The sequence below is a fragment of the Schistocerca nitens genome, chromosome 11 (assembly GCF_023898315.1).
Source record: "Schistocerca nitens isolate TAMUIC-IGC-003100 chromosome 11, iqSchNite1.1, whole genome shotgun sequence".
In the NCBI taxonomy this organism is placed as follows: domain Eukaryota; kingdom Metazoa; phylum Arthropoda; class Insecta; order Orthoptera; family Acrididae; genus Schistocerca; species Schistocerca nitens.
The window spans coordinates 201973426-202000631 of record NC_064624.1 but is presented as its reverse complement, the minus strand read 5'-3'; the positions used below and the strand labels follow the sequence as shown (position 1 = coordinate 202000631).

The 27206-nt window shown below is 43.6% G+C and overlaps 1 protein-coding gene across 1 annotated transcript in view; it reads right to left on the bottom strand.

Annotated features, from left to right (window-relative positions):
* The window catches only part of LOC126212783 (Golgi integral membrane protein 4-like), a 131358-nt gene that overhangs the window by 65512 nt on the left and 38640 nt on the right, over window positions 1–27206 (bottom strand). The window contains exons 4-7 of the mRNA XM_049940187.1: window positions 25263–25441; window positions 20299–20457; window positions 15314–15460; window positions 868–1110 (exon numbers count right to left, since the gene is read on the bottom strand). Coding sequence (XP_049796144.1) covers window positions 868–1110; window positions 15314–15460; window positions 20299–20457; window positions 25263–25441 — 728 coding nt within the window. The remainder of the gene's footprint in view (window positions 1–867; window positions 1111–15313; window positions 15461–20298; window positions 20458–25262; window positions 25442–27206) is intronic.

The window sequence follows — 27206 nt, the reverse complement described above, 5'->3', positions numbered from 1 at the left end:
CCTATTGAACACTCTCAGTAATTGAATCTACAGAAGCACCAAAAACATGTATTTTTTAAATTTCTAACTGAGAATTCAAATTTCAATTTTCATAGATTTTGCTTTAAAAATACTCGATAAAAAATCTCATCCCCTATTTCACCCCCTTTAGGGTTTGAATTTGGAAAAATCCCATTTTAAACAACGCCTACAGTATAAGTCCCACATCTTCTCCAAGTTTCTATACTTGAGCCGTTTGGGTTGATGAGTCAGTCAGCCAGGATATTGATTTTATATATAGGGATTACAACTAATACATCACACCAACAGAAGTAAGTTTGATAGACATGTCTGTATGTGTCGCACTCATTTTCTTAACAAAAGTAGATGCACGGAACATAAGGAATTAATGTGTGGAATAAAAAGAGTTCCACTAAGTACGGAGGAAGTTGTCACCACGACAGATACGTCGGAAACTACGAGACTGTTCTGTTCATCTCGCACATACCTGTGACCTGTGACACAGATGCAGGACATTTAGAACGCTTTCAACAGTCAAACACCAACAGTAACATCGTGACCATCTAAGTGGCTTAAAAATTCACAATTTTTGTTACTTTTCTTCGAGTTATTGAAGTTCTAACAGTGAAATTTGTGGGACACCCTGTCTAGTCTGGTATAGCCCTGGAATTCTGGAGCAATTTCAGTCTAACTCGGTATACGAATAGTTACTGTAAGAACATGTAAAACAAAATCTACTACTACATTTCTTTTCTTAACTAATACGAGATTGGGATACTCTACCAATCTGTGTGCGGCAAACAGTCAGTCAGTGATGCTACACGAGGGGTGGGCAGTCACGGCTTATCAGCTAACACGAGACCCGACCTTATCTGCAGCAGCGACAACCGGAACGGCGGCAGACGGAGACGGCGCCGGGGGCGGCTTGGCGCCCACGCCACCGCCAGGTGCCTGCCGGTCCGGGCCGCCGCGCGCGCTCGCCGTGGACCGGGTCGACAGCTGGCGCTGCGGCGCGCCCCGCTCCGAGGGGGCGGCTCGTGGGGCGGCTCGGGGGGCGGGGCCCACACCCTCGCCCGCCTCCCGCCGGTGCTCGCACTGAGCCAGACGCTCCTGTGGAAACAGAACGGACCGTCACAAAATCTCTCAGACAGTTACTACCTCACAGTTCTCGTATTTGGAAATCTCGAGCTCTCCAATGACTTCCTCCGTCACCATCGTCAAGTAATTAGATTTCAGTCGGCTGTCGCGAAGACATCACTGACTTCCAGAACTTCCGTGTGCTACCAGAGATCGTGCAGAGGTGTACGACTAAAGAATGTCAGCAACAGTGCCAAATTTGTTAGACGGTGGACGACTAAATTGTGTTATCTGTTGCCCTTCGGCACTGAGTGTCCGTTTCCACAGAGCATTACGGGTGTAGCTACTGTCCTGGCGATATTGAATGCGATTTCGGTGCTCCGTGTACAATTCTGCAATTATTCGTACAGACTGATGTCGCAAGAACCCCGTGAAGCATTTATTCGAGAATGTCAGTGTGAGAAAGTATCTTCTCATACTGTGGTTGGAATGAACTAAAACCTAGAAACAGAAACACGGCAAAAAGACGAAATCATACTTAAAGGGAAGTTCTGTAATGCAGACCTCAAACAAGAGACAGATTACCATCACGGCAAGTCCAATGACTGGCCACAAGAGCCTCAAGAAGTACCTACACACAATAGGAATAGAGAAGGAAGCTTCTAGTTGGGACTACATGGTATGGGGGGAGTACATTTAGTTTTCCAAAGAAGAAAGATAGAATATTTTCGAGTCATTAATTCCTGAAGAAATTCTGCCTAACAGAGACCTAGGGACTCGTACTACTCGTTTAGGTACTGGTTGGCTTTACTACAATGACCGGGAGAGAAACCACACAATAAACTTAAGTTATGACTATGGGACTTCATCATCATCATCATCATCATGGTACAGGTTACAGGGGAGCTAAGACCACTGTTGTTTCGTAACCACTGGCCAAATAAAATCAATTGAATGGTTGCGAGTGACACATTCTAACTCCACTGCCTCTTATTTGTAAATTATTCTCATTACCCCAGCCATTAGTGTCTCACATAAGGGTTCAATATGCACCCAGGAAAGTCCTAGTCCATTTGCCTGATAAATTAAAATGGCTAGCCACTATTTACCTTCGGCAAGAAAACTTCAAAATCCAGACAAGAGACAGAGGTACAAGGAGATAATCCTATTCTCGCTTTCAAAATCATAGAGGAAAGAGTGCAGCGAAACTTTAGAAAGGAGATGTAGAGTGTGATATAATAATTCTATTTAACTCGCCTCACTTTTCGTAAATCCGAGATTGTCTGCAACCGATCCATTTATTCCAAATCAATTGCTGCAAATGAAAATTGTTTGTTTGTCGTAACATTAATTCTATGTAATGAAAGTTGGTTCTGATGTACCCTTCAATATGTAAAACTGCTTTAAATTATCTGTCCCTTTTCATGCTGATCTTTTTACTTACATTTACTTTATAAGTTTTCTTTGTGACATTAATGTTTTTTGCATTTTCTCTCTTTTAGAAGTTGTCCCCAGCACTACTAATCTATACTGGAAGTCATGACCAGCTCTCATTTGCAATGACATAATACATTTTGTAGTGAATACCTTCCATCGTGTAACACTGTAAAGCCTGATACGTGAACAATGCTCACCTTAGTTTTGACACTTCTAAAAAAACCTTTTGGAGCAATTGACACATTTGAATTGAAGCTGGAGGTCTGACAACTAGTTTCACTTACGAAACGATATATTAATTAATTATAACAAAGATAAACACACATCAATTACTTTCATAATACCTTGCCTCAACATAACGAGTTTTGTAATCCTCTGATCAACCAGAATCATTTGAAGTACATCATAACAACATTCTCTTACATTTTCATGTTCTTTCTTATTTTTCTAGCGATTTTTGCTTTTGTAAGTTTATACAGAAATGGTGTGTAATTGAATTAAACCAGCCATTGCTGAGGAAATGAAACACTTAAAGTGGTAGATGAATTTTGCTATTTGGGCAGTAAAATGACTAATGACAGTTGCAATAGAGAAGATATTTAATGTAGACTGGATTGGCTAGAAAAGCATTTCAAAATAAGAGAAATTTGTTACCCCTGAATATTGATTTAAGTTACATGCCATCTTGTATGAAGGGCAACAGCAACAAGTAGATATCTTGAATTATAACTGCCTGGCTACTCTTGTAAGTAATTTATTTAACACCCAGTTTTATAACTCAGAGGCCACATAATCAGGTTAAATCTGTTAAATTACAAAAATCATTTGCTGCAACTGTGGTCAAATTAATTACATGGTGAATCATGACATTAAAGTTGCAATATGGACGGGACCAAACATTCCTTGTCTATGAATAAATGATAGAATTAGTGGACCACCAGGTAAGCAGAACGTATGGGTCCACGGTTTCTCAAGCATGCTTGACTTTTTTTTTTTACATCGAAATCATTACAAAATATCCTCCCAACCTAATACGATAAAAAGCCAATAAAGGGCTGGAATACCCAGGCAAAAATTAAATAAACTATTTAGAAGAGCAGCCACGAAACTAAAATTCAAGATAGATTTAAGTGTTCGGAAATCTTTTCTCAAGGTATTTGTCTGGAGTGTACCGTATTATGGATATGAAACATGGATGACTAACAGTTCAGACAATATGAGAATAGACACATTTGAAATATGGTGGTACAGAAGAATGCAGAAGAGCGGATGGGTAGATTATATAACTAATGAGGAGTTACTGAATAGAATTGGGGAGACAAGAAATCTGTGACACAATTTGACTAAAAGAAGATATTAATTGATAGGAAATGTTGAGACATCAAGGGATCGCCAGTTTAGTACTGCAGTACTGTGTGTGTGTGTGTGTGTGTGTGTGTGTGTGTGTGTGTGTGAGAGAGAGAGAGAGAGAGAGAGAGAGAGAGAGAGAGAGAGAGAGGGGGGGGGGGGGGGGTGGGGGGCAGCAAGTACTGAGAGAGAGGAGGCGGGGGGGGGGGGGGTCATAGAGATGAATACAGTTAGCAGGTGTAGGTGGATGTAGGCTGTGGTACTTTTGCAGAGAAAAGGAACCTACACAGGATAGACTTCAGAGTAAAGACCAAAAGAACAACAACAAAAAGTTTTCGCCCCTTCCACCCAGTTCAATCAGAACATTATAAACATAATTTGGATGTACCAGATTGGCAATTTGTGAGGTGTTTGCAGTATAATTTGGATACACTGAAACAACTATTTGTATTATTAGCCACCAACAGAGTTTACATTTACACAGTTGTTAATATGACTCCACCGGGATAACATTGCCAGCCACAGGAACAAAAGCAACAGCCTCAGCTGAAGAAGGGTCGTTTTCAGCAGTAGCACTTGCATTGGCAGCAGATGTCGTCAGACGAAAGATGCACATATTTTGACACGATGGCAATGCACTGTTTCTGCCTAGAGTGGAGGTGGCACCACTGAGTCATTTAATGAATCAGTCTATTGCTGAGAATAATAAACAAAAATTATCTGAGGCGTTTGTCTCTCATTTATAAGTATAAACTACACGAAACACACGTACGAAGCCGAGGACTCGCACTATAGACAACGAACGAGTGCAAGCTACATACACTCCTGGAAATGGAAAAAAGAACACATTGACACCGGTGTGTCAGACCCACCATACTTGCTCCGGACACTGCGAGAGGGCTGTACAAGCAATGATCACACGCACGGCACAGCGGACACACCAGGAACCGCGGTGTTGGCCGTCGAATGGCGCTAGCTGCGCAGCATTTGTGCACCGCCGCCGTCAGTGTCAGCCAGTTTGCCGTGGCATACGGAGCTCCATCGCAGTCTTTAACACTGGTAGCATGCCGCGACAGCGTAGACGTGAACCGTATGTGCAGTTGACGGACTTTGAGCGAGGGCGTATAGTGGGCATGCGGGAGGCCGGGTGGACGTACCGCCGAATTGCTCAACACGTGGGGCGTGAGGTCTCCACAGTACATCGATGTTGTCGCCAGTGGTCGGCGGAAGGTGCACGTGCCCGTCAACCTGGGACCGGACCGCAGCGACGCACGGATGCACGCCGAGACCGTAGGATCCTACGCAGTGCCGTAGGGGACCGCACCGCCCCTTCCCAGCAAATTAGGGACACTGTTGCTCCTGGGGTATCGGCGAGCACCATTTGCAACCGTCTCCATGAAGTTGGGCTACGGTCCCGCACACCGTTAGGCCGTCTTCCGCTCACGCCCCAACATCGTGCACCCCGCCTCCAGTGGTGTCGCGACAGGCGTGAATGGAGGGACGAATGGAGACGTGTCGTCTTCAGCGATGAGAGTCGCTTCTGCCTCGGTGCCAATGATGGTCGTATGCGTGTTTGGCGCCGTGCAGGTGAGCGCCACAATCAGGACTGCATACGACCGAGGCACACAGGGCCAACACCCGGCATCACGGTGTGGGGAGCGATCTCCTACACTGGCCGTACACCACTGGTGATCGTCGAGGGGACACTGAATAGTGCACGGTACATCCAAACCGTCATCGAACCCATCGTTCTACCATTCCTAGACCGGCAAGGGAACTTGCTGTTCCAACAGGACAATGCACGTCCGCATGTATCCCGTGCCACCCAACGTGCTCTAGAAGGTGTAAGTCAACTACCCTGGCCAGCAAGATCTCCGGATCTGTCCCCCATTGAGCATGTTTGGGACTGGATGAAGCGTCGTCTCACGCGGTCTGCACGTCCGGCACGAACGCTGGTCCAACTGAGGCGCCAGGTGGAAATGGCATGGCAAGCCGTTCCACAGGACTACATCCAGCATCTCTACGATCGTCTCCGTGGGAGAATAGCCGCCTGCATTGCTGCGAAAGGTGGATATACACTGTACTAGTGCCGACATTGTGCATGCTCTGTTGCCTGTGTCTATGTGCCTGTGGTTCTGTCAGTGTGATCATGTGATGTATCTGACCCCAGGAATGTGTCAATAAAGTTTCCCCTTCCTGGGACAATGAATTCACGGTGTTCTTATTTCAATTTCCAGGAGTGTATTTGCACAGGAGTTGAGAATCTGGGATTCTACATTATTTGTAGGGGCTCGAGTTAATGAAAATTATAACAAATGATGGGTAGATCTCACCATATGCCAGACAGCAGTCAGAGAGGGATCTACCAGTTTTCAGGAAGAGGGAAGCCAAAGACGGAGCCCGGAGGGGGTGGGGTCCGCAAGAGAGTAGGAGGCCGAGGGCAGTACGACAGTAAGTCCAGGGACAACAGAGTGAAAAGTAAAGAAAGGTTAAGGAGGGACAGAAATGAAAACAAGAATGAATAACACAGTTAAAAACTGAGAAGAAAGTGGAAAAAGAGAGATGAGAATAACTAAAGTGAGAGGAAAGGGAATAAACTGATCGAATCAATAATGAAATTCCACGACTGGGAAGAGGTGGAGGGTGTTAATGAAGGTCAAGTCGGGAGGATACACGTCATACTCCGCCCGACACCTTTACGAGAGTATCCCGACAGCCGATTCCTCCACATCCCGCAATCTGCCCTCGTTTTAAAACCTACCTCCGACCCCCGAGGAAAGAACAGACACTTCAAAAAGTTAGGAAGCTTTTTTCCCTGTATTTACACTATCTGATCAAAAGCATCTGGATACTCCATGTAATGCACAACTGACCACTAGATGTCACCAGTATAAAAGGAGGTGGGAGGTAGTGTGTTGTCGATAGAGAAGTGGTAATAGCAGGATGGGTCGGTCTGGAGGGGGCAGTGACATCCGTCGCGGACCGGTCATTTGACGTCACCCGAGTAACAAACCCGTGAGGGCATTTCGACACTTTTAAAGTCATCCACGTCGACAGCTGGCGATACAACTGTCAAGTGGATACACGAGGGAAAAACTACAGATAAACCGAGACCGGGTAGACCCCGACAGACCGGGACCTGGGACTGTCGAGCACTGGGGGGGGACAAAATCAGTGGAAGTGATCACTGCCGAGTTTCAAAGCGTTACCGGCAGCCTCGCTAGCACAAGAACTGTGTGCAGGGAGTCAAAAAGAATGTGGAACACAGGTCGAGCTGCTCCTCGTAAGCCCCATATTTCTGTACTCGATGCTAAGCAATACTCGACACGGTGTAACAGCTGACGACTGGAATCTATCAATTCGGTGTGACGAATCACACTGTATTCTGCAGCATTCCGACGGCAGGGTTCGGACTCTGCAAATGCCTGGAGAACGACAGCTGTGACTGCATTTGGTGCTGACAGTGACATACAGAGGAGGTGACATTTCGATACAGGGAAGATTTTGTCGTTAGGGTGTGCTCCCATTACGACTACACATTTGTTCGGCAATGTAGGATTTGTCCAAATTGTGATATCTAATACGGTGTCAGTGCTCCGTCCGGTGCTCTGAAATTGTCTGTAATGGCTAACTGGAGTAACTTCTGCCACATTCACAACTAATTTTGTGAATTCCGGGACCACTGTGACTTAGGAGATCTTTTACCGTGCGCAGCATTCTCCAACTCTCTCGGACAGTCAGACTTTGTCGGGAAAAAAGTTGTCCGGATCGGACAGCGCGCCAGCCACTTTCACTGCAACAGGGGCTACGCACTTAGCAGCTCAAGAAACGGGTGTTCAAAGCTGCAAAGCTACAGAGAAATAAGCTGGATCATTCATCATCTAATGGAATCAGTACTGCTATCAATGTTTTCTCTATTGCAGACACTGACATGATCTCTGCTAGCATACAGAAGTTCCAAAGTCACGTCTCCCTTGCATAATTCGGTCACCTACATATGAGAGTATCATATGGTCCATTTGTACAACAGTTAAGTCCTGATGTTGAGGACAGTGGAAGTTTTTCAGTGCTAAAGTACACAAACAAATGTGACACAGCAAGAAAACTGAGAAACATTTATCCACACTGTTGATGTGAAAAACTATTTTCTTAAACTGCTTCAATTCTATGGACAAATATTCAATTAAATAGTCATAGCATGTTGAATATAGTATACACACACGTCAACTTTGTTTTTAAATTTATTTTTCACTTATAGCATGTCTAGTGACTAATAAGGAGATGTCCCCAGTGGTGGTAATAACTTTTTAAATCCCCTATACAGTAGGGGAGAGGAGGAGAGAGAGAGACAGAGAGAGAGAGAGAGAGAGAGAGAGAGAGAGAGAGCGCGTGTGTGTGCACCCGCACAATCATTTCTAATGCTCCATCACTTTAATCATTCTGTTAACTTTTTTATTTGCTCTCATTTTATAAACTGTTTTATTATTTTTCATTTTGAATGTTTGCCCAAGCAATTTAAATTTTTTTAACTGTTGTAATATTTTAACATTTAAATACATTGACCGATCAGTTAAGAGAAAATAATGTATTTACAGTGGCTGTGAATCAGTCTCAAAAATTTATTTTTTGTTAAAAGATGTACTTGTTTCTGGATAGTAATCCCCCCAACATACATTAACAACAAATTTTCCTCACATAAGGACAAAATAACGCATCTACATCTACATCTACATTCATACTCCGCAAGCCACCCAATGGTGTGTGGCGGAGGGCACTTTACGTGCCACTGTCATTACCTCCCTTTCCTGTTCCAGTCGCGTATGGTTCGCGGGAAGAACGACTGTCTGAAAGCCTCCGTGCGCGCTCTAATCTCTCTAATTTTACATTCGTGATCTCCTCGGGAGGTAAAAGTAGGGGGAAGCAATATACTCGATACCTCATCCAGAAACGCACCCTCTCGAAAAATGGCAAGCAAGCTACACCGCGATGCAGAGCGCCTCTCTTCCAGAGTCTGCCACTCGAGTTTGCTAAACATCTCCGTAACGCTATCACGGTTACCAAATAACCCTGTGACGAAACGCGCCGCTCTTCTTTGGATCTTCTCTATCTCCTCCGTCAACCCGATCTGGTACGGATCCCACACTGATGAGCAATACTCAAGTATAGGTCGAACGAGTGTTTTGTAAGCCACCTCCTTTGTTGATGGACTACATTTTCTAAGCACTCTCCCAATGAATCTCAACCTGGCACCCGCCTTACCAACAATTAATTTTATATGATCAGATGAAGACTGAAAGAAAAGGAGGCTTTACAAATAAAACAACATTCCAGCGAAATAAGTAATAGAAATAAAATGGGCAAAAATATAAAATGGTGGAAAGTAATTAATAATTTGCGCTTACATCACAATACAATACACTCGAATAAGTGAATGAAATCGTCATGGACAAAAATAAGTGTCTTCGTCACTGTCTGCACAGTGACTGATTATTCACATGCTCATCCTATGCACCCATAATGAATTCATTATAGAATATTGAACAATGTTTACTGCAAACACGATAATAAGATAAGAGTTCCCATAGTGGTGATCCCTGATCTCAGGGGAAAAAAGAAGCACTAAAGGACAGGGAAATGTGCCATCAGAAGCAATGGATCGAATGATGCAAGCGCTGGAAACAGGAATCTGAACTGAACGAGGCTTACCACTTGACCAAAGATCACCATCTATGACATTTCATCACAAAACCACTCAACAGATATAAACACGAAACAAGAGAGTATATACGCATTCTGGTCAACTTGACCTCAGCTTCGGTTTATGCAAGCTGAATGCATTTTTCATCAACATTGGGTGTTCAATAACACTGACAGATTTAATATTGTGGTTTAGCATATGGAATTAGGAGTGTCTGTGAAAACTGATATAACCTTATCATGGCAAAGCTACAGTGAATTAAAGGAAGCTCTCGTTTGGCACTACACACTGTCACCAGAACTGCGATTACATAAGATTTTCACAGATGAAAATGTAGGCAATCAGACTCCATCACAACCGGTCAAAACTTTACGTACATCAGCGGGCCAGGAACTTATACCTGAACAGTCTATACACCTGTTATGGCTTTGTAAACTTCCAAGCACCACTTATATCTTCATCGCAACACAAATGGACCTGCCATTGTAAACAGCTTAAGTAAGGTTTCCACATGAACAAAAATCATTAACAGTCGAGACAACGGTGCAGGAACAGGCAGAGAGGGGCAAGCTGAGCCACTGGTCCTGTAACGGGAACAAATACTTCTCACTGATAGCATCCATAGGCTGAAGCCACCGCGGAGCAACTAGCAGCACAAGTGGTGAAACTAAATATGCAGGTAGCCACACACAAACAGCAGCTGCAAAGTTATATGCAGTTGTTCTTTATCTTCTGTTATTTATTCATCCTACACTTTTATAAAAGTTCACTGTTGAATACTGAACAATACTTATAGTGAACAGCAAAGTTAATACGGTGATTGATATGATGCACAAATGGATTAGAAATGAAAAAAGTTTAAATAAGCAAATGCAATAACATTAGTGATGGCAGCCGTTTTGATAAAGATGTAAATAACAGACTGTATCAGACAAATACTGCTACAATGGGCAAATGGCTGCATAATGTGATACTTGGCAAAAGTTTTGATAGTACTACTCAGCAATGACACGTCTCTATAGTTGCTGCAAATATCTCGCATATCTGTCTTCTACAATACAGTCTCATTAAGTCTGTAATTCTCTACTTTTTTCTTTAAAAAGAAAAAGAAAAAAAAAAAAGAAACGAAACTAGTAGCTTTTCAATATTTACGCTGCTTAGAAGCAACAGACAATCATAACAAGAGAGATAATAGTAGTAGGAGAGAATGAAGTGTGCAGGTGAGCAAGTAGTGCTGGCAGAATGACAGAATGAACTACAATTTGATAAGAAGGAGGTCACAAAAGTGGGACAAGGGAATACACCGAGAACAAGAGTCAGAAATTCTGAAGTGATGAGAATCACCAAATGTGACACTTTCTTCAAAATATCATTGGGAACACAGTAAATCCTTGAGGTACTTAGCAAATATAATTATGACTAAACGACTAAGACGGTCCACACTGTACAGGTTGCCTACCTAATGGCTCCCCGGGGCAACAAAATTTGATTTCCAATATTTCAGACAATTATTTGCAAAATGCTGCCATAATTACTCATTAAAATGTAAATCTTATGTTAAAGGTTTAACACAGTAAAACAAGTAATTACAGTTAGATATTGTGTATTTGTCTCGAGCCACTGTAACTCACGGTGAACATTTTCCCAGATTATATTCCTCTAGCATTTGACAAAGAGAGCACTTCACAATTTCAAACATACTTTAAAGATAATGCTACGGAGGATGGCCACACAAACGAAGTCATTATTTAACACCGTAACTCTCAGGAGCGAGCATTAGTTTCAGCACTGGGGCCACTTTGTGGAAGCAGAGGGCTGTGCCTTTTAAAATAGTCGCATGTGTTAGCTAACTTTGCATTTCAGAAAAGATATAACTGCTACATAAAAATTTTGACAGTCTTAGCAGGCCATACAAAAACCGTCAGTAGGACGGTGCCGCCCACGGGCTGCTATTTGTCCATCCCTGCCTTAACTCATTTGTAAAATAATTAGAAGTTTGAAGTTGTTTTATATGTGGAAGCTCGACTCTTTAAAGAAATCAGGGTCTACCGGTGTTAAAAGAAAATAGAAACTGACCGAGTTACACCTATCTGGTAAGAAATTGTTTCCCATGATGAGTCATCAGACACAAGGCTGGCAGGAATACAATGACGAGAAGAAGAAGAGGACTTCAGAAATGGATGGACTTAGCAGCAGATAGCTATACAGCATGTGCAATCACGTTACAGGTGCATCTGTGGAGTGGTCACACTAAACCACAGTCCCTGAAGAGGAGCGGCAGCCTTTTCAGTAGTTGCAGGCAAACCAGTCTGAACAATTGACAGATCTGGTCTCGTAACATCAGCCAATGTGGCCTTGCTGTGCTGATGCTGCACACAGCTGAAAGCAAGGGGTAACTAAAGCTGTTATTTTTTCATGGGGATATGCACCTCCAGCACGGCTTTATGATGATAGCATTCTCTCTAGTAAAATGTTCTGGAGGAAAAATAGCCACAATCTGGACCACCAGAGGGGGCTACTCTGCAGGATATCATCAGGAAAAACAAAACTGGAGTTAACAGGTTTAGAAATCAGATTTTTAACCACAAAACATTTCCGAGAGAATTTGGGGAGTCCAACCGTAATTTATTGGTTAGGACCTGCACAACAAATATGACAAATTTAGAAAAATGTAAGAAATTAAGAAGTCAGGAACTAGATAAATTTGAAGAACCAGAGATTGTTGAGAGTTCCAAAGGGAGAATTAGGTAACAACTGCCTACAATAGTACCTAACAGGCAACTGCATACCTTTCAGAGATGAAATACTGAAGACAGCTCAAGACAGCTGAAGGCAAATGAACAACGCCCAGGAGAAACCCTTGGGTCACACGCTAGGTACTCAGTTTAACTGAATGAAAGGAGTAGATTTGAAAATTCAGCCAAGGAAGTACGCAAAGGCAAATACTGAAATAAAAAAAAATGTGACAGACAAAATGCAAAATGGCAAATCAGGGGTGACTAGGAAGTAAATGCAAGGCTATAGAAACACAAATGTTTATGGGAAACATCAATGCCTACAGAGAAAGAGAAGCAGCTGTATGAGTATCAAGAGCTCAGGCAGCAAGTCAGAACCATGCAAAGAAGGGAGCAATATATGGGAATCAAAGCTGATGACAATATTACAAAAAGAGTGGAGGACGGAGGTGCAGATATGGGTGATACGACACTGTGAAAATAACTCTACAGAACACTGGAACATCTATGCGGAAACAGGAAACAAGACCCCTGGACTAGAAGGCATCCCCACAGAATTACTGAGGTGCTCGGGATAGCCAACCGTAACACCTGGCACGAGGCACGTGAAATATCTGCAAAACTTCAAGAAGAATGTAATAATTCAAATACCAAAGACAAAATGTACTGACAAATAAGAGTATTAGCAAACTACAAGTTTATTATGTAGTGGCTGCAAAATGCTACAATGATTATTTACAGAAGAATAGAAAGACATGTAAAAGGTAACCACAGAGAAAACTAATTTCAGTTCGTGTGAATTGTAGGAACATGTGTACAGTAACGATCATATAACTTGTCTTAATAAGATAGACTGAAGCAAGACAAATCTACATTTATGGGATCCAGAAAAAAATCTTTAACAGTGTTGACTCGATACACAGTCTTTGAAATTCTTAAATTATCAGGAACGTGAAACAGGGAGTGAAAAATTAGATCTACAACTTGTACAGAAACCATACTGCAATCTTTTGAGTCAGAATATGTGAAAGGTAGCAATTAGATCTTCCATTTCACTTCACTAGAACAATGCAAAATTCAGACTTTAATTCAGAGTTAGGAAAGGAGATTCTGTATCGCCAAAACTATTCACGACAGTCGTACAGGAAACTGTGATGTTCTGTAACTGGGAAAGTGAAGAAGCAGTGTGTGTTAATGGAACATATCTGAACCGTCATCATAAAGTTAATGGTATTTTACTGTCTCTCTCTATTGCAGACACAGTTTGGTTACAAAGAGACAGATTTAATACAGCAAGTGTGGAAGTTGGCCTTAATACCAATTACAATAACACTAGAATACACCGATGAAGCAAAGCATTATGACCACTACCCGTCACCAGATCAAATGCCACAAATTGACACAGTACGGAAAAAATGTTAGTGCAGCAGAGAAGAATGCAGAATTATTCTAGCAACGATACGGGCCACAAATGCAAAAAACCACTGGCACGAGCAATCCTGAAAGAAGGCTGGTCGTTATGGCCCAGCACTTCAGAATTAGCGTATAGGAAACAGTGAAGCCGGTTAGCTAATCACATGGTACTGTTGAAAGTAGCTGTGGAAATTGGATGGCGAATTGTGGGTACACATAGCCGAAAATGTGTCGGACGTCCACATTTCATCACACAAAGTGGACGTCGGAGGCTTGTCCACTCTGCAAAGCGGGCTAGGCGGTGATCTCCTGGCAGATCTGACATCAGAATACAGTGTTTGTGAAGGCACACCATTCCGTTCACACTCACAAAATTGTCGATTACAATTGCAGAGGACACGGGATCACTCAGATTATACTGCAGATCAATGGAAACGTGTTGCCTGCTCGGATGAATCACAAATCACATTTCTCGTCACACCGGGCCGACTGTCTCGTCTGGATACGCTGTCATCCAGGGAAATAACTGCTCGAAACACGGCCGTACTACGGACACGGACTATCGGGGGCAGTATTATGCTATGGGAGATATTCACCTGGACTTCCGTGAGATTATAACAGCCATGAACTGTGTGAACATTATTGCGGACCATCTGCATCCCTTCACGCTCACACCTTCCTCGACGGCGGTGGCATCTTCCGCAGATTGACTGTCTACGTCAAAAGGCTAGATTCGGGCTATACTGGTTTGTGAAGCAATGTCGATGCCTCAATCACCAAATTCAACTGATCTACGACAGAATACATCTCGTGGGAATTACAGGGCCTGTCGAAGACATGAGGTGCCACACACCTACAGAAATGCAGTAAATATTTGCCAAAACCACACTGCTCAGAATCACAAGATTGACCACCAAACCATTAAGTGGGTGGTAGTAATGTTTTGGATGACGAGTAACAACCAAGTTATAAAACCAGTTGAGAGGTTTGGTATTTAGGGTAGTTAGGAGAAATGATTGTAGGGGGCTGCAAAATCAAGAAGTAAACAAGTACTACAGCCCTTTTGGTAATCTACATAGAATTTTCAGAATTAAGTCCTCACGGTGTGTGTGTGTGTGTGTGTGTGTGTGTGTGTGTGTGTGTGTGTGTGTGTGTGTGGGCGCGTGTGTGGAAAGGGATGTCCAATGTCCACAATCCACGTGTATTACCACCAGTATAACTTGTGGTAGTGAGATGTGGACTATTAATGGAAAAACAACCCACAAACTGAGGACTGCTCGGTAGACATTAGAAAGATGCGTGATGGGAATTACCAGGAGAGACAGAGAAACAGAAAAATGATCAGTGAACAGACAGTATTGGGGGAGACAATGAGAATGAGAGGTGGACAGGGCGTGTAGGTACGAGAGGAGGGTGTCAGTCGGAGAGAGGGAGTTTTCTGCCAGATTTCCAGAGGTGGGGAAAGACCGAGATGACGAATGGGCGGTAGGTGGGGAGGTGACATCACGTGCAGGAGTCAGGGATGCATGTAGCTAGTGAACATAATGTGTGGAGAAGTGTGGGAGAGGGATTTATTCGGCTCGGCAGTGGGCGTGGCGCACCGCACCTGCAGCAGCTCCCTGTCCTGGGAGAGGCGGTCGACGTCACGCTGCTTCTCCTTGAGCCGCGCGGCGCCCGAGCGCACCTCCGCCAGCGCCTCGCCGTGCCGCTTGGTCAGACTCTCGTGCTCCTGCTCCAGGCGCGAGAACTGCGTCTGAAAGAGGGAGGTGTTCACTGTGAGGACGAGCCATCTTCCCCGGTGCCCTCTGCGTGACGAGTGTTCCCGACTCCCTGACCCGTTTGTGTGTGTCTCGATAATTGGATTTTTGTAAGTTAAAGCCACGAGATGCAACTCTCAACAATTCTGCAGAAAACTGATTTGAAGTTTTTAAGGTGGGGGGGGGGGGGGGGGGTAGGACGTCAAACAGACCAACTTGGAGCAGGAGAGGCACCACAGGACATTTCAATTTCCACTGTCTATACTTTTACAAATAAATTCATAAAACTTTGTCAGCATGACCAGGAAGGATTCAGAATTCACACTCCTAGCAGTGGAAGTTGTAAAACATAACTAAATAATTTTTTTGATGTGATTTCCACTTGCTAATGGCAGCATTTGTTGCTATAGGTACACTTTTCTTCATAAATAAGAGAGATTCTTCAATGAATTTTGCACAGCAAACCATACTTAACAGTGTATGAAACACTAGAATTCTCCAAATCTATTAAAAACTGTGGTAAAAATTGAGGTAATTAACTACAAAATTTAAAATACAACAGCTCATTCGTTTTTTCATAAATTAAATAAATTCTAGAGTTTCATGCACCTGTAAGTATGGTATGTATGCTGTGCAAAATTCATCGAAGAATCTCTCTAGCTTATGAAGAAAAGTGTACCTAAGGAAGGTAGGAGACGAGGTACTGGCAGAAGTAAAGCTGTGAGGACCGGGCGTGAGTCGTGCATCGGTAGCTCAGATGGTAGAGCACTTGCCCGCGAAAGGAAATCGTCCCGAGTTCGAGTCTCGGTCGGGCACACAGTTTTAATCTGTCAGGAAGTTCCATATCAGCGCACACTCCACTGCAGAGTGAAAATCTCATTCTGAAAAGTGTACCTATAGCAACAAATGGAGCCATTAGTAAATGAAAAAATGATGAATTTTCACACGCAAAAAAAAATTATTTTGTTATGTTTTCGAGTTTTATGAATTTATTTGTAAAAGTATAGACACTGGAAATTAAAATGTCCTATGATGCCTCTCCTGCTCCAAGTCAGCCTGTTTGACGTCCTACCCCCCTTAAGTTTTCCGAGTGTCTTTAATGCCCTAAAGCAGGGATGGGCAATAGAACTGATTCGGACACCAGTTTTTGAAAGTGGAGCTAAGCCGAGGGCTGTAACTTTTAAAATGATTGCATAAATTAGTTAACTTTGCATTTCATTTCAGAAAAGGTATGAATTGTTACATAAAAATTCTGCCGTCTCAGTCGGCCACACAAAAAGCGTCGGAGGGCTTCTATTTGTCCACACCTCCCCTGAACTGTGGTTCGATTTTTCGACTGGCAATGTGGCTACGTGGTAGAACGTTCGTCTGCAAGTGGGTGGTCTGCATTCAATTTCCACCTGGTGCAAATTTTTAAATGAAGGTACTTATTCTAGGAGCATTTCTGTGAAGCACAAACTGCCTAAAGATGCAAAAAAAATTGGTAGTGCTCGAGACTCGTAATCGCCGGTTCGAGTCTTGCTTTGGTCACGCATTCATTCTTATTGTTCTGGTTGAATATGGGAACATCTACTTATTTCTAATTACGTACCAGAGGCAGAATTTTAGTTTTGATTGCAAATATAAATTCTTTATTACCCACCTTCTATAAGGGATTGTTGTTAAGGTTTGTTTCAATTAATGAAAAACATCACTAATTACGGTTTTCATCTTTATGTCTTTTACCCTTCACGTAAATGCATGCCGAACACACTCCCCGTCACACAACTGACGTTACTTTCAGGTATTAAATCACTCGGAAAAATTACAAAGCCGATTTTCTTGAGAAATTCTGAGTGTTGCATCCCACTCTTTTGTACGAATGAGATTTCAACTTTGAACTTCATCTACCGCAAATACAGAAAATCCAACTGCTATGTAGTATCCTTGTCAGTAATAAAGTGCCATACTACGGATCTAAAAGTCTTGGGGTAGTTCCCCACAAGTTCTACAGTTTCTAGTTGTCACTCATCACGTCTTTCACCTCTGACAATTTGAAAAATACTGAGCTGCACCGTGGGTCAAAGTCAACACCATACCGTGGGCCCCCCTATTACAACTGGCAGGGCAAATTAGTTCAGAGATCAGAGGAAGGCAATACCATACCAACCACAGTATGAAAGGTTCCTAGAAGATCACTGCAGTGTTCAAAACACACTTTAGGTTGATATCAGTATTAGTATTTCCTATTTAAGTATCTTTGTGTGTGTGGTATCACACCCAGCAAGTACCTTTCATAAAGAGGGTGAGTAGAAACACTTGTTTCCCTCCAGGGTTTCCACCACTCTCATATCAGAAAATACAGTAACTTACACAAAAACTGTGGCCTTCTCGAGAGAATTAAACTTTAACAAATAATTCCCACGGGTACTTTAAATACCATCCCATTAAGCCACAGCCCACAAGGGGCAAGTGCAGCCTCCCGCCCCCCGCCTACTCCCTGCCGAGAAATAAAAAAGTTTGCAAACAGAACTCACAGCCTGGTTTCTCAGACTGACAGCTGTACCAGTTTCAGTCCTCAGAGCTCCCACTATGTGGACAGTACACACATCTCCTCGTCTCTTACTGGCTACCGGTAGTCGATGTGGAACCATTAAAGAATACAATCAGTTCTTATTTATTAAATGGAATGGTCTTTTTATTTAGTACAGCACAGATTTTCCAATTTTTCCACGTATTCCGAGGTCACCTAATGACGACACAAGTTTTACACGCTTAACAGATGTCACAGGTACCAAATGTATGCACCAAAATTAAATCATTTATTGTGGTCGGCTACAGAAGGTCGACGGACCGGGGTATTCTGTCGTGGAAGAGCACTAAATTCCCTGGCGTCTGTCAACAGTGGAAATGTTAAAGAAAAAGGAAAGGACTGCATCGTGGAAATGTCATAAGCATTTCTGATGAATATATATTCACAAAAAACAAGTTCTGGTCAACTGACACTGTTTAAGCAAGGGGTTATCATTACATCACATTAAAGGAAAGTTCTTTGGCATCAAGTACCTAACAGCTTTTACTTGCAGCATTTAACACACACACACACACACACACACACACACACACACACACACACACACACACACACACACACCAATTATCTCACATATTTTACACCAGTCATTGACTGCAAAAATTCACAGCCCACTCCAGCATTCAGCAAGGCTGATGAAAGTCTTAGTATAAACTGACAACTGTGAGTATAGGGATATTGTGAACAAATGAACGACAGCTTTTGGCCATTCTTTATATACAATGAACCTATTCAGCACAATTTGGTCAAAACATTAAAAAAAGGAAATGTTGGATTCAATCACACGGAGCCAGCTCAATCTTTGTCTTTGTTGAAGGCAGTCAGTGGTTGTTTTACGATACATAATAAATACTAATGAACAATATGATTAATGGGGCTAACTCTCTGGAAGGTGTTTTAATTTAAATGAAGGAGGAACACAAAACCATTTGCAAGTGGCCGCAACAGCTAAGAGACCACGACTTGCTGCATACGTGCTGAATTCAGTAAGCTAACAACACACCTTAGTTATCAAGGCAGTGGGTTTCGCATATGGTTTAAAAAAAAAGAATGTTCAAATGGCCATCTCCGTTGGTAGTTGTGACACACTAGTCCACCAGTTGGGGTACTCAGAGATATGTGCCAGCTGGGTCATCGCCGCCTAACAGAAGACTGTAAAGATCAACGAAGTTCCATCTGTGCAGTGTTACTCGCACGTTACAGGGCCGATCGACACGACGGGCAATAAAATGTGGGTTCGGAACCGAAACTGCATTTCCTCTGAAGAAAAAGTTCAAAGCTGTGCACTCGGCCCACAAAGTCACGGCGACAGCCTTCTGGGACTCCGAAGGGGTTATTCTGCTCGACGTCCTCCCTTGTGCCACAACAATTAACTCCGAAGTACATTGTGCTACCCTCAGGAAATTGAAGAGACTACTTTGAGTGTTCGGTGCCACAAAAATGAAAATGAACTTCTCCTTCTACACGACAACACGAGGCCACACAGAAGTCTGTGCACCCGATAGCAGGTCACAAAGTTGTATCGGACCGTTCATCCTCGTCCACCTTACGGTTCGGATCTTGCGCTTTCTGACTTCTATCTGTTTGGCCCGATGTAGGATGCACTCTGTGGGAAGCAGTACACGGATGGTCGGGAGGTTACCGATGCAGCAAGATATCAGATCCAAATTCGACCAGTCGAGTGGTACCGTGCGGGCCCTCCCAGTAAGGTAGCAGGAGACCATCGCACCTGACGGAGATTACGCTGAAAACTGGATTTTGGAGCCAAAAGAGTAGGTGATAGACATTACGGTGTATCAGACTCTCGAATAAAACCGAACATGCTTTCAGAAAAAAGAATAAATGTGTTGCATTAGTTACTGAATGCTCCTCGCAGATGTAGCGTACGATAAAAACTGTTTCCCAGTTTCCACCATAAAAACGGGTGTACGAACATATGAAGGGGTTTGCAGAAGAAATCTTAATTTCACAACAGTCTGTCTGACCACATCGCCGGTTGTGTTTTTGCACACACAACATGATGGTAACAAGTATTTCCATTTTTATCAGTAGAAAGAGCATCCTACTTACTATACAGGACACACCAAACAATGGAATTCACACCATCCTTTTACAATATTGCCTACTATACAATTTGTTTTACCTAATTGTGTGTATAATTTTGTCTTTGGATTGAGCCAACATGTAACACCCGACAATTAAAAATGACAGTATTGTGGCCTAGCACTTCACCCCACTCCACAAAACGCTGCCGGAACGCACCTTCAGATCCTGGAGCTCGGCCGCCTTGGATGCCCGCAGCTGCGTCAGCTGCTGCTGCAGCGCGCTCACCGACGCCTCCAGGCCGCTCTTGCGTTCCAGCCACTCCAGCCGCTCAGTACGCAGCTTCTGCGTCTCCTCCTCCAGGTCTCCGTGCTGGCCCTGTGAGGGACAATTAGCGTTCGGTCGTCAGTCCGCCAGCTACGAGCGTGCGTACTATTACAATTAATCTGGCCGACAAAAAAAGTTAAGCACCCCGAAGATGCCGCCGAAACTCCGTACGCGTACGCACCGCCGGCAGGTACAGGTCGAACGACCGCCAGACTCTATTACTGTCGTCCGTGTCTAGTGTCGCTAAATGGCCCCATTCGGTAAATGCGGGGTACAGATGGCATCGGATTTTGACCGGTCAGTGTGAAGGACACAAAGGTGCCACATACTCTTGTCAGTCAGTGTTATCAGCTCATGACAGCATTTGAAAGGGACACTACTAAAAGTTTGCGTTTGACCAGCCGGTCAAACTGTGCAATGATCAGATTTACTGGTAGTTCAGATGTGACTGTGGTCCTACGACAGACTACTTGTGATAGTGACGGTCGGTGTACTCATTGTCACGGTTACAGTGACTAGGTCTGACAACCGTAACAGAGGACCACTGGTCTGTAGCGCCTCCACATCTGTGGCTGCCATCCCGGAACGATTAACACACTTCCTGCAACATACCGTGCCATCCTGCAACATGTCAGCAGCCAACAGCAGCCGGGCTACGGAATTACTGGCCCCGTAATGACAAGAACGGTCGCCTTCATAGTGTTGCCGTGATGGGGAACCCTAGACCGTACTGTGTTCTGCACCACCCCAGAGGGTCAACACCGGCAGCAACTGGGGAAGAGGTCCCGTTCTTCCGACACTTCGGGGAAGAACAGTGGTGTTACTCTGGGCATCACTTCGTGAGGAGCCTTCGTGTACGACTATAGGTGCGGCCGGTACTCATTTGGCAAACTCCGATACGCGTTACCGTCACGGACGTCCCGCTGCCTCACACGCTACCTCTAACGCGACTGCACTGTGACGGCATTTTTTGACAGGACAATACTCGTCCGTACGCAGCACGTGTCTCTACGGACTGTCGGTGCGAAGCCGAGGTACTCCCGCGACTGACGGGAGCCCCAGATCTGTCACGAACGGAGCACGAGTGGGACCGGCTCGGCTGTCAACTCCGCCCTAGTGCACTATCCGAGATCAGTAGTTGTGGGCCACCTCATCTAGGAGAGGATACAATAGCTTTATGGCCCTCTGTGGCCCCTTGTGGCCCAAATCAGTGTGTGCATCCGGGCCAGAGTGGGGGAACGTCATACTGACGAGTGGGCTCACAGTGGTAAGTTCTTTCGTAACAACTGAAATAACATCACATACATCCTCAACCAGTAGAGTTTCATTTCCATTGCTCCTCCCTTCCTTTTGGGTGCTTCAAATTTTTTTGCCACACAGTGTATTCTCTGTTTACTTCCATCCACAGTCGGACATCATTTTAGAAGTGACAACTATTCTGCACGGACTGTCATTAAATGACGACATTTCGATCTCCGGTCCGAAGAACAGTTTTAGGTAGCTCTCGAAACAAGATTCCCGGTGACACCGTCTTCCCGAGCAGTCCGCATCCGGAGATCTGGGGACTGTCACTATATCTTACCCAAAATGATACCGTCGTCATTAAGCGACACAGAAGAGCTGCAGGTCACCTGTATCCCTCACGTTCAGCCGCTCGCACCGAGGATGTGGCGGCCGATGTTACGAGGTCGGATCAGTCCGCCATCCAAACTGTTGCCCCTGAGGTAAATGAATCCTTATTCGTTCCTCTCAACAGAATATAATCTTTACGTCAACAGTGAATATGTATTTCATACGCACAAACTGCGGATCTTGCCGAGGTCGGGCAAATTCGTTGCCTCGACAATACGGACAGCCGTACAGTACGTGTGTATTCACACTGTATAGGTATCTGTAGAGAGGACGGACTAACCCGCGGTTCCTGAAAAAGGGTGGCAGCCTTTTTAGTAATGGCAGGGGCAGCAGCCTGGATGACTTACTGATCTGCTCTTATAACGTTAACCAACAAGCCTTGCTGTAATGGTCTACACGGCCTCGTCGTGATGGCATTGCAAATAGCTGAAAGCAAGGGGAAACTACAGTCATTGTTTTCCTCGAGGGCGTGCAGCTCTACAGCGTAGTCAGATGATAATATCCTCTCAGGTAAATAATTTGGATGTAAAATCGGCCCCTGCTCGGACTGTCAGGTGGGGACAACTCGGGATGATGATATATTATCAGGAATATATGCCAACCAGCTCAGCAGATGATGAAGAGGCTGCAAGAATGTTTGATGAGGTAAAAGAAATTTTTGAGACAGCTAAGTGAGACAAAAATTTAACTGTGACAGGGGACCGGAAATCGATACAAGAAAGGGAAGAGAAAGAAAAATGTTGGAGAACATGGACATGAGAAAGGGGGGGGGGGGGGGGGGGGGGAGAGAGAGAAATGAAAGAAGAAGCTGGCTGGTGTAGTTCTGCACAAAGTATAATTTAACCATTGCGAATATTTAATTTAATAATTGTGAAACGAGTTTGTATGTGTTCATTAACAGTTTTTCACTATCAAGTTCATTTTAAACAAAAATCTATTGTAACCGAGTTCCTCTACATCATATGCTACAATTTGACCTGAAATATTTTATAATTATAGATCTAGAAAACTGTAGCTCTAAGAAAATTTTCTGAAAATAGAGATAGACAAACATCTAAAACAGAAAACTGTGTCACATCAATCACAGCTTAGATTTCTCTGAATGGAGTGAGATATTAGAAATTCTTTGGGTTTTGCTACGAACCTTTTATTTGTTGAGCTTTTCCGAGTTGCATGTTGGGGAGTCTGAAGATGGAAGACTGCTCTTCTGAATCGTGTATTTCTTCCCTTCTGTATTGCTATTTCATCTGTCCCCCTATCCCTACATGGGTGGGAAATGAGCTGGGAGCAGCTCATATGTACTTTCTACGGCAGGCGAGATTTAAAATATAAAATAAGTGATTTAATGTACATTAAAATGATGTTAAAATACATATTACTTGTAGGTTAGAATACTAATAAACTTTTATGAGTTTTTCTTAAATGGTAATAGATGATTTACTGAGAAGTACATAAATAAAACTGATATTTGCCACTGGAGACGAACGTGTTGCTGCACATTTTGCGGTATTTAGAGAAGAGAGATTATGAGAAATGGCATTTATTGATTTGTGAGAGAAATGAGTAATAGCTGTTACAATTTCTTGTGGGACGGAGTTTGGGATAGACACGAGGACCCCAGATTGAGAAGTTGTAAGGGTGGGGATCAGAGTAAACCTGACATGGGTAGGAAAATGTGTATTCAGTTAAAGCAGGAAGCACCAGTATGTCTCCGGTCAGATTTCATTGTCAGCTTTCAGAAGATGGGTTTCATTGGGAAAGGGTGTGGAGAGTGTGTGGGTGTACAGACTGTGGGAACGTGCTGGAACAATTGTGCAGAAGTACGAGGGTCAATAATTAGAGGTGTGACAATTGGGTGGTCGGTGTCAAGTTTGTGGAAAGTGTACCAAATCAGTACAAGAGAGGGGAATTTTAACATACAGAGGAAGTTAATAATTTCATACACGATTCGAGTGGGAGAGGGTACAGAGATCCAGAAAGCGAAGCAGCGTGCACGGTATTTGAGAATTTGTAGGCAGAGGCAGAATTGTGGTAAAGCAGTAAGCCAGGTGATACTGGCATATCAGAGGTTAGGTCAGACGAATGCGACGTATTTGACGTGTACAGTGGAGAGAGAGAATCCTTACATGTAGCGCATTAGTAGGTTTGGTCCACTGTTATCAGATTATGAGGTGATTAAAGTAGGAATAGGAAATGACACGACTGAAGACACTGAAACTGGGACAGGTGTTAAAACCAGTTGTAGTCTTTCACCTATTCTGTTTAACTTACATTCACACGATTTAGTTAAAAACTGCTTCCAATCAAACAACGGTGTGACACTGGAAGGAAAGACAATAGAGTGTTTCAGATTTTCCAACGATGTGGCCTTACTGAGCAAAATGAAAAGGTCATCGACAATATGTTAAAATAACTGAAATCGACTGAGAGGAATATGAGATAGAGATATGTGTGAGGAATACTAAGGTAAAAGTTTTTACAATGCAAACAAGGAAGACGAAAGACAAAATGTGATGCATTAGGGGAAGAAGTTGATAATTTCACCTGAGTAGAACGCAAACTTACCAGTAATACGACATGTAATGGAGGAACAAAACAATGACAGCTTTCGCCAAATAAATGTTAACTGAAGGAGAAGTATTTTCTGTGGCCCATTAAATAAGCAACTATGGAAATGATTAGTGAAGTGTCTTTTGGAGTGTTTACCTGAATGGTTCAAAAACCGGATACTGCAGCAGGGAGTGGATGAATGCTCACAGGCTTACCAGCTGTGGATCTGGATAAGAGTGGAAGGTGTGAAGTGGTCAGATACAATAAGGAACAAGATTGTGTTACAGAGTGTGAATGAGAACAGAGACAAATCCTAGAAACTACGGTGTGATGCAGCTCCCCGTGCTACACTGTCCTGTACGAGCTTCTTCACCCCTGCACAATTGCTGAAGCCCTCGCCCACTCGAAACCGCTTACTGTATTCATCTCTAAGTCCCCCTCTACAATTTTTACCCCACACACTTCCCTCCAAAACCAGACAGACACGACTCACACAGACGCGACCACCGTCTCTCGCTACCGAAGCCGGACCGAGAGCGACTGCTGCCGGCAGAGAACCGGGAGGACCGTAGAAAGGTAAACTTACTGCAAAACGCAAAATCGACACGGTCGAGCCGACACGTCCTCTGAAGTCGCCGAGCTCCGGCCGCGACCGCTAGCCGCGCGGCACCCACCTGCAGGATCTTGTACTGCTGCTGCAGCGAGCTATAGCGGTTGCTCGCCTCGAGCGACTGCCGCTCGCGCAGCGACTGCTCCTCCTCGGCGCGCGCCTGCAGCGACTCGCGCGTGTGCCGGTGGTCGTTCTTCTCCTGCTGCAGCGACTTCTCCAGCCTCAGCTTGTACTCCACAACCACTGTGAGAACACCAGACCTTCAGTCAGTGGCACATCATATGCTGTAGTGGGACTTACAGGTGCTGTACTAGTCTAGCACATTCCTACGTGTGTTTGACACAGTGCCGAATGAAATTCATATATATTGTAATAATTAATATATCTGTGTGTGCATGTGTGTGTGCGCGCGCTCCACTTGGATCGATTTCAGCCAAACACGATATACATATCCCGTACTTTCAGGCAACAATCACAGTGGGTCTAAGAGCCGTCTACCTATCGTAGTTCAGTAGATACGATGTCATAAACATTAAGATATGTGAAAACTGCCCCATTGTTGATGATGTTGTATAAACTCTATTTGCAACACACGTTGCAGACAGTGTCCACACATGCCACTTAATGTCACTACACAAATATAGGATTGTACGACACACAGTTCGAGAGAGATGTTGTCGTAAACACCGAGATGAATGAAAATTTGCTGCATCGTGTACAAAGTTTTGATACATTTATTCTTTACTACTAAGACTCACTAACAGTTGAGTCAACTTAAGGAAGTCACCTAACTCTGGCAGTGCTTTGGACAGCTTTCAACTGCAAAGCACAGGCAACTGGAGGTGAAAACGGTAGTCATTTGTAGAGCTACGAAGAGGGGTTGCCACGGAGACATTTATGAAATCGAGTAGCGGAAATGTGAAGCAGCTGAGCCCAGCATGCAGAAACTGTACTTACACATTTGTATGCATTCATATTTCTTTCAACAACTGTTTCATAATTTCAGAAGGGTTTTCACGAATATACGGAAATGAATTTTTTCCGATACTTCACTAAAGACACAGTTCAGTTTTAGTTTTCATTTCTGATAGACAACTGGCAAAATGAATACACAGTCAATGCTAGGTTTGTCAGCTAGTGATGCGACATATCAATGGATCCTGGCCCGAGCTGTGGTGGTCACGTGTTTGAGAGGTGTGTCTGCTCGTGTGAATGAGTGGCATACGTTTCTCTTTCTTTTGTGACGAAAGCTTACGTGTAGGGCCTCTTAACAGTGCCTGTCTGCAACTGAATGTGTCACCTTTAGGATAAGTCACAATCTATCTTTTCCTACATTCTCAATTTTGAAAGAAATTTATCTACGTAACAACATTAGAAAGTGTGGCTTACAAATGAACAGTTTTTGTAGACAGGCAAGGTGAAAAATTGTGGAACTTTCTTAACTTTTGCACGCATTACTGTCTCCAGCTATACACATCTATGCATATGTGATACCACATCGTCTATTGGCGGGTCCTTCTCATCCGGGGTAAGTACTTCCCAGCAATTTTCTTTCATAATTTATTGGTTTTGTTGAATGATACAGAATTATATAACAACTCTGCTTTGTACTACAGAAATCTACAACATGAAAGAATGTCTAGGAAGATGCATAGAAGGCAAGAAGGGACACATTGCTAAAAGGAGTGGAGAAAGCATTTGGAAGAGATGAGGGGAGTGGGACAGAGAGAACAGGGTGCGAAGCACTGCTGAAAGCGAGTAGCCGTGTGAGGTGAAGAAGGTTACTATTACTCTTTTCTATTTCAGTCATCTATGATGCACAACAAGTAACTTCACCATGATTTTATTCCCTTCTGATTTTTGGTCTTTACAACATTTCTTCATTCGTTCACTGTGTTTTTTCCTGTTTCCACCTGCCCATACATTATGCATTTTCTGAGATTTTCCTGAAAATCCTGGAACTTCCTAATCTTGTAATAAAGGGCTGGCCTGTCTAGAATTCATACCA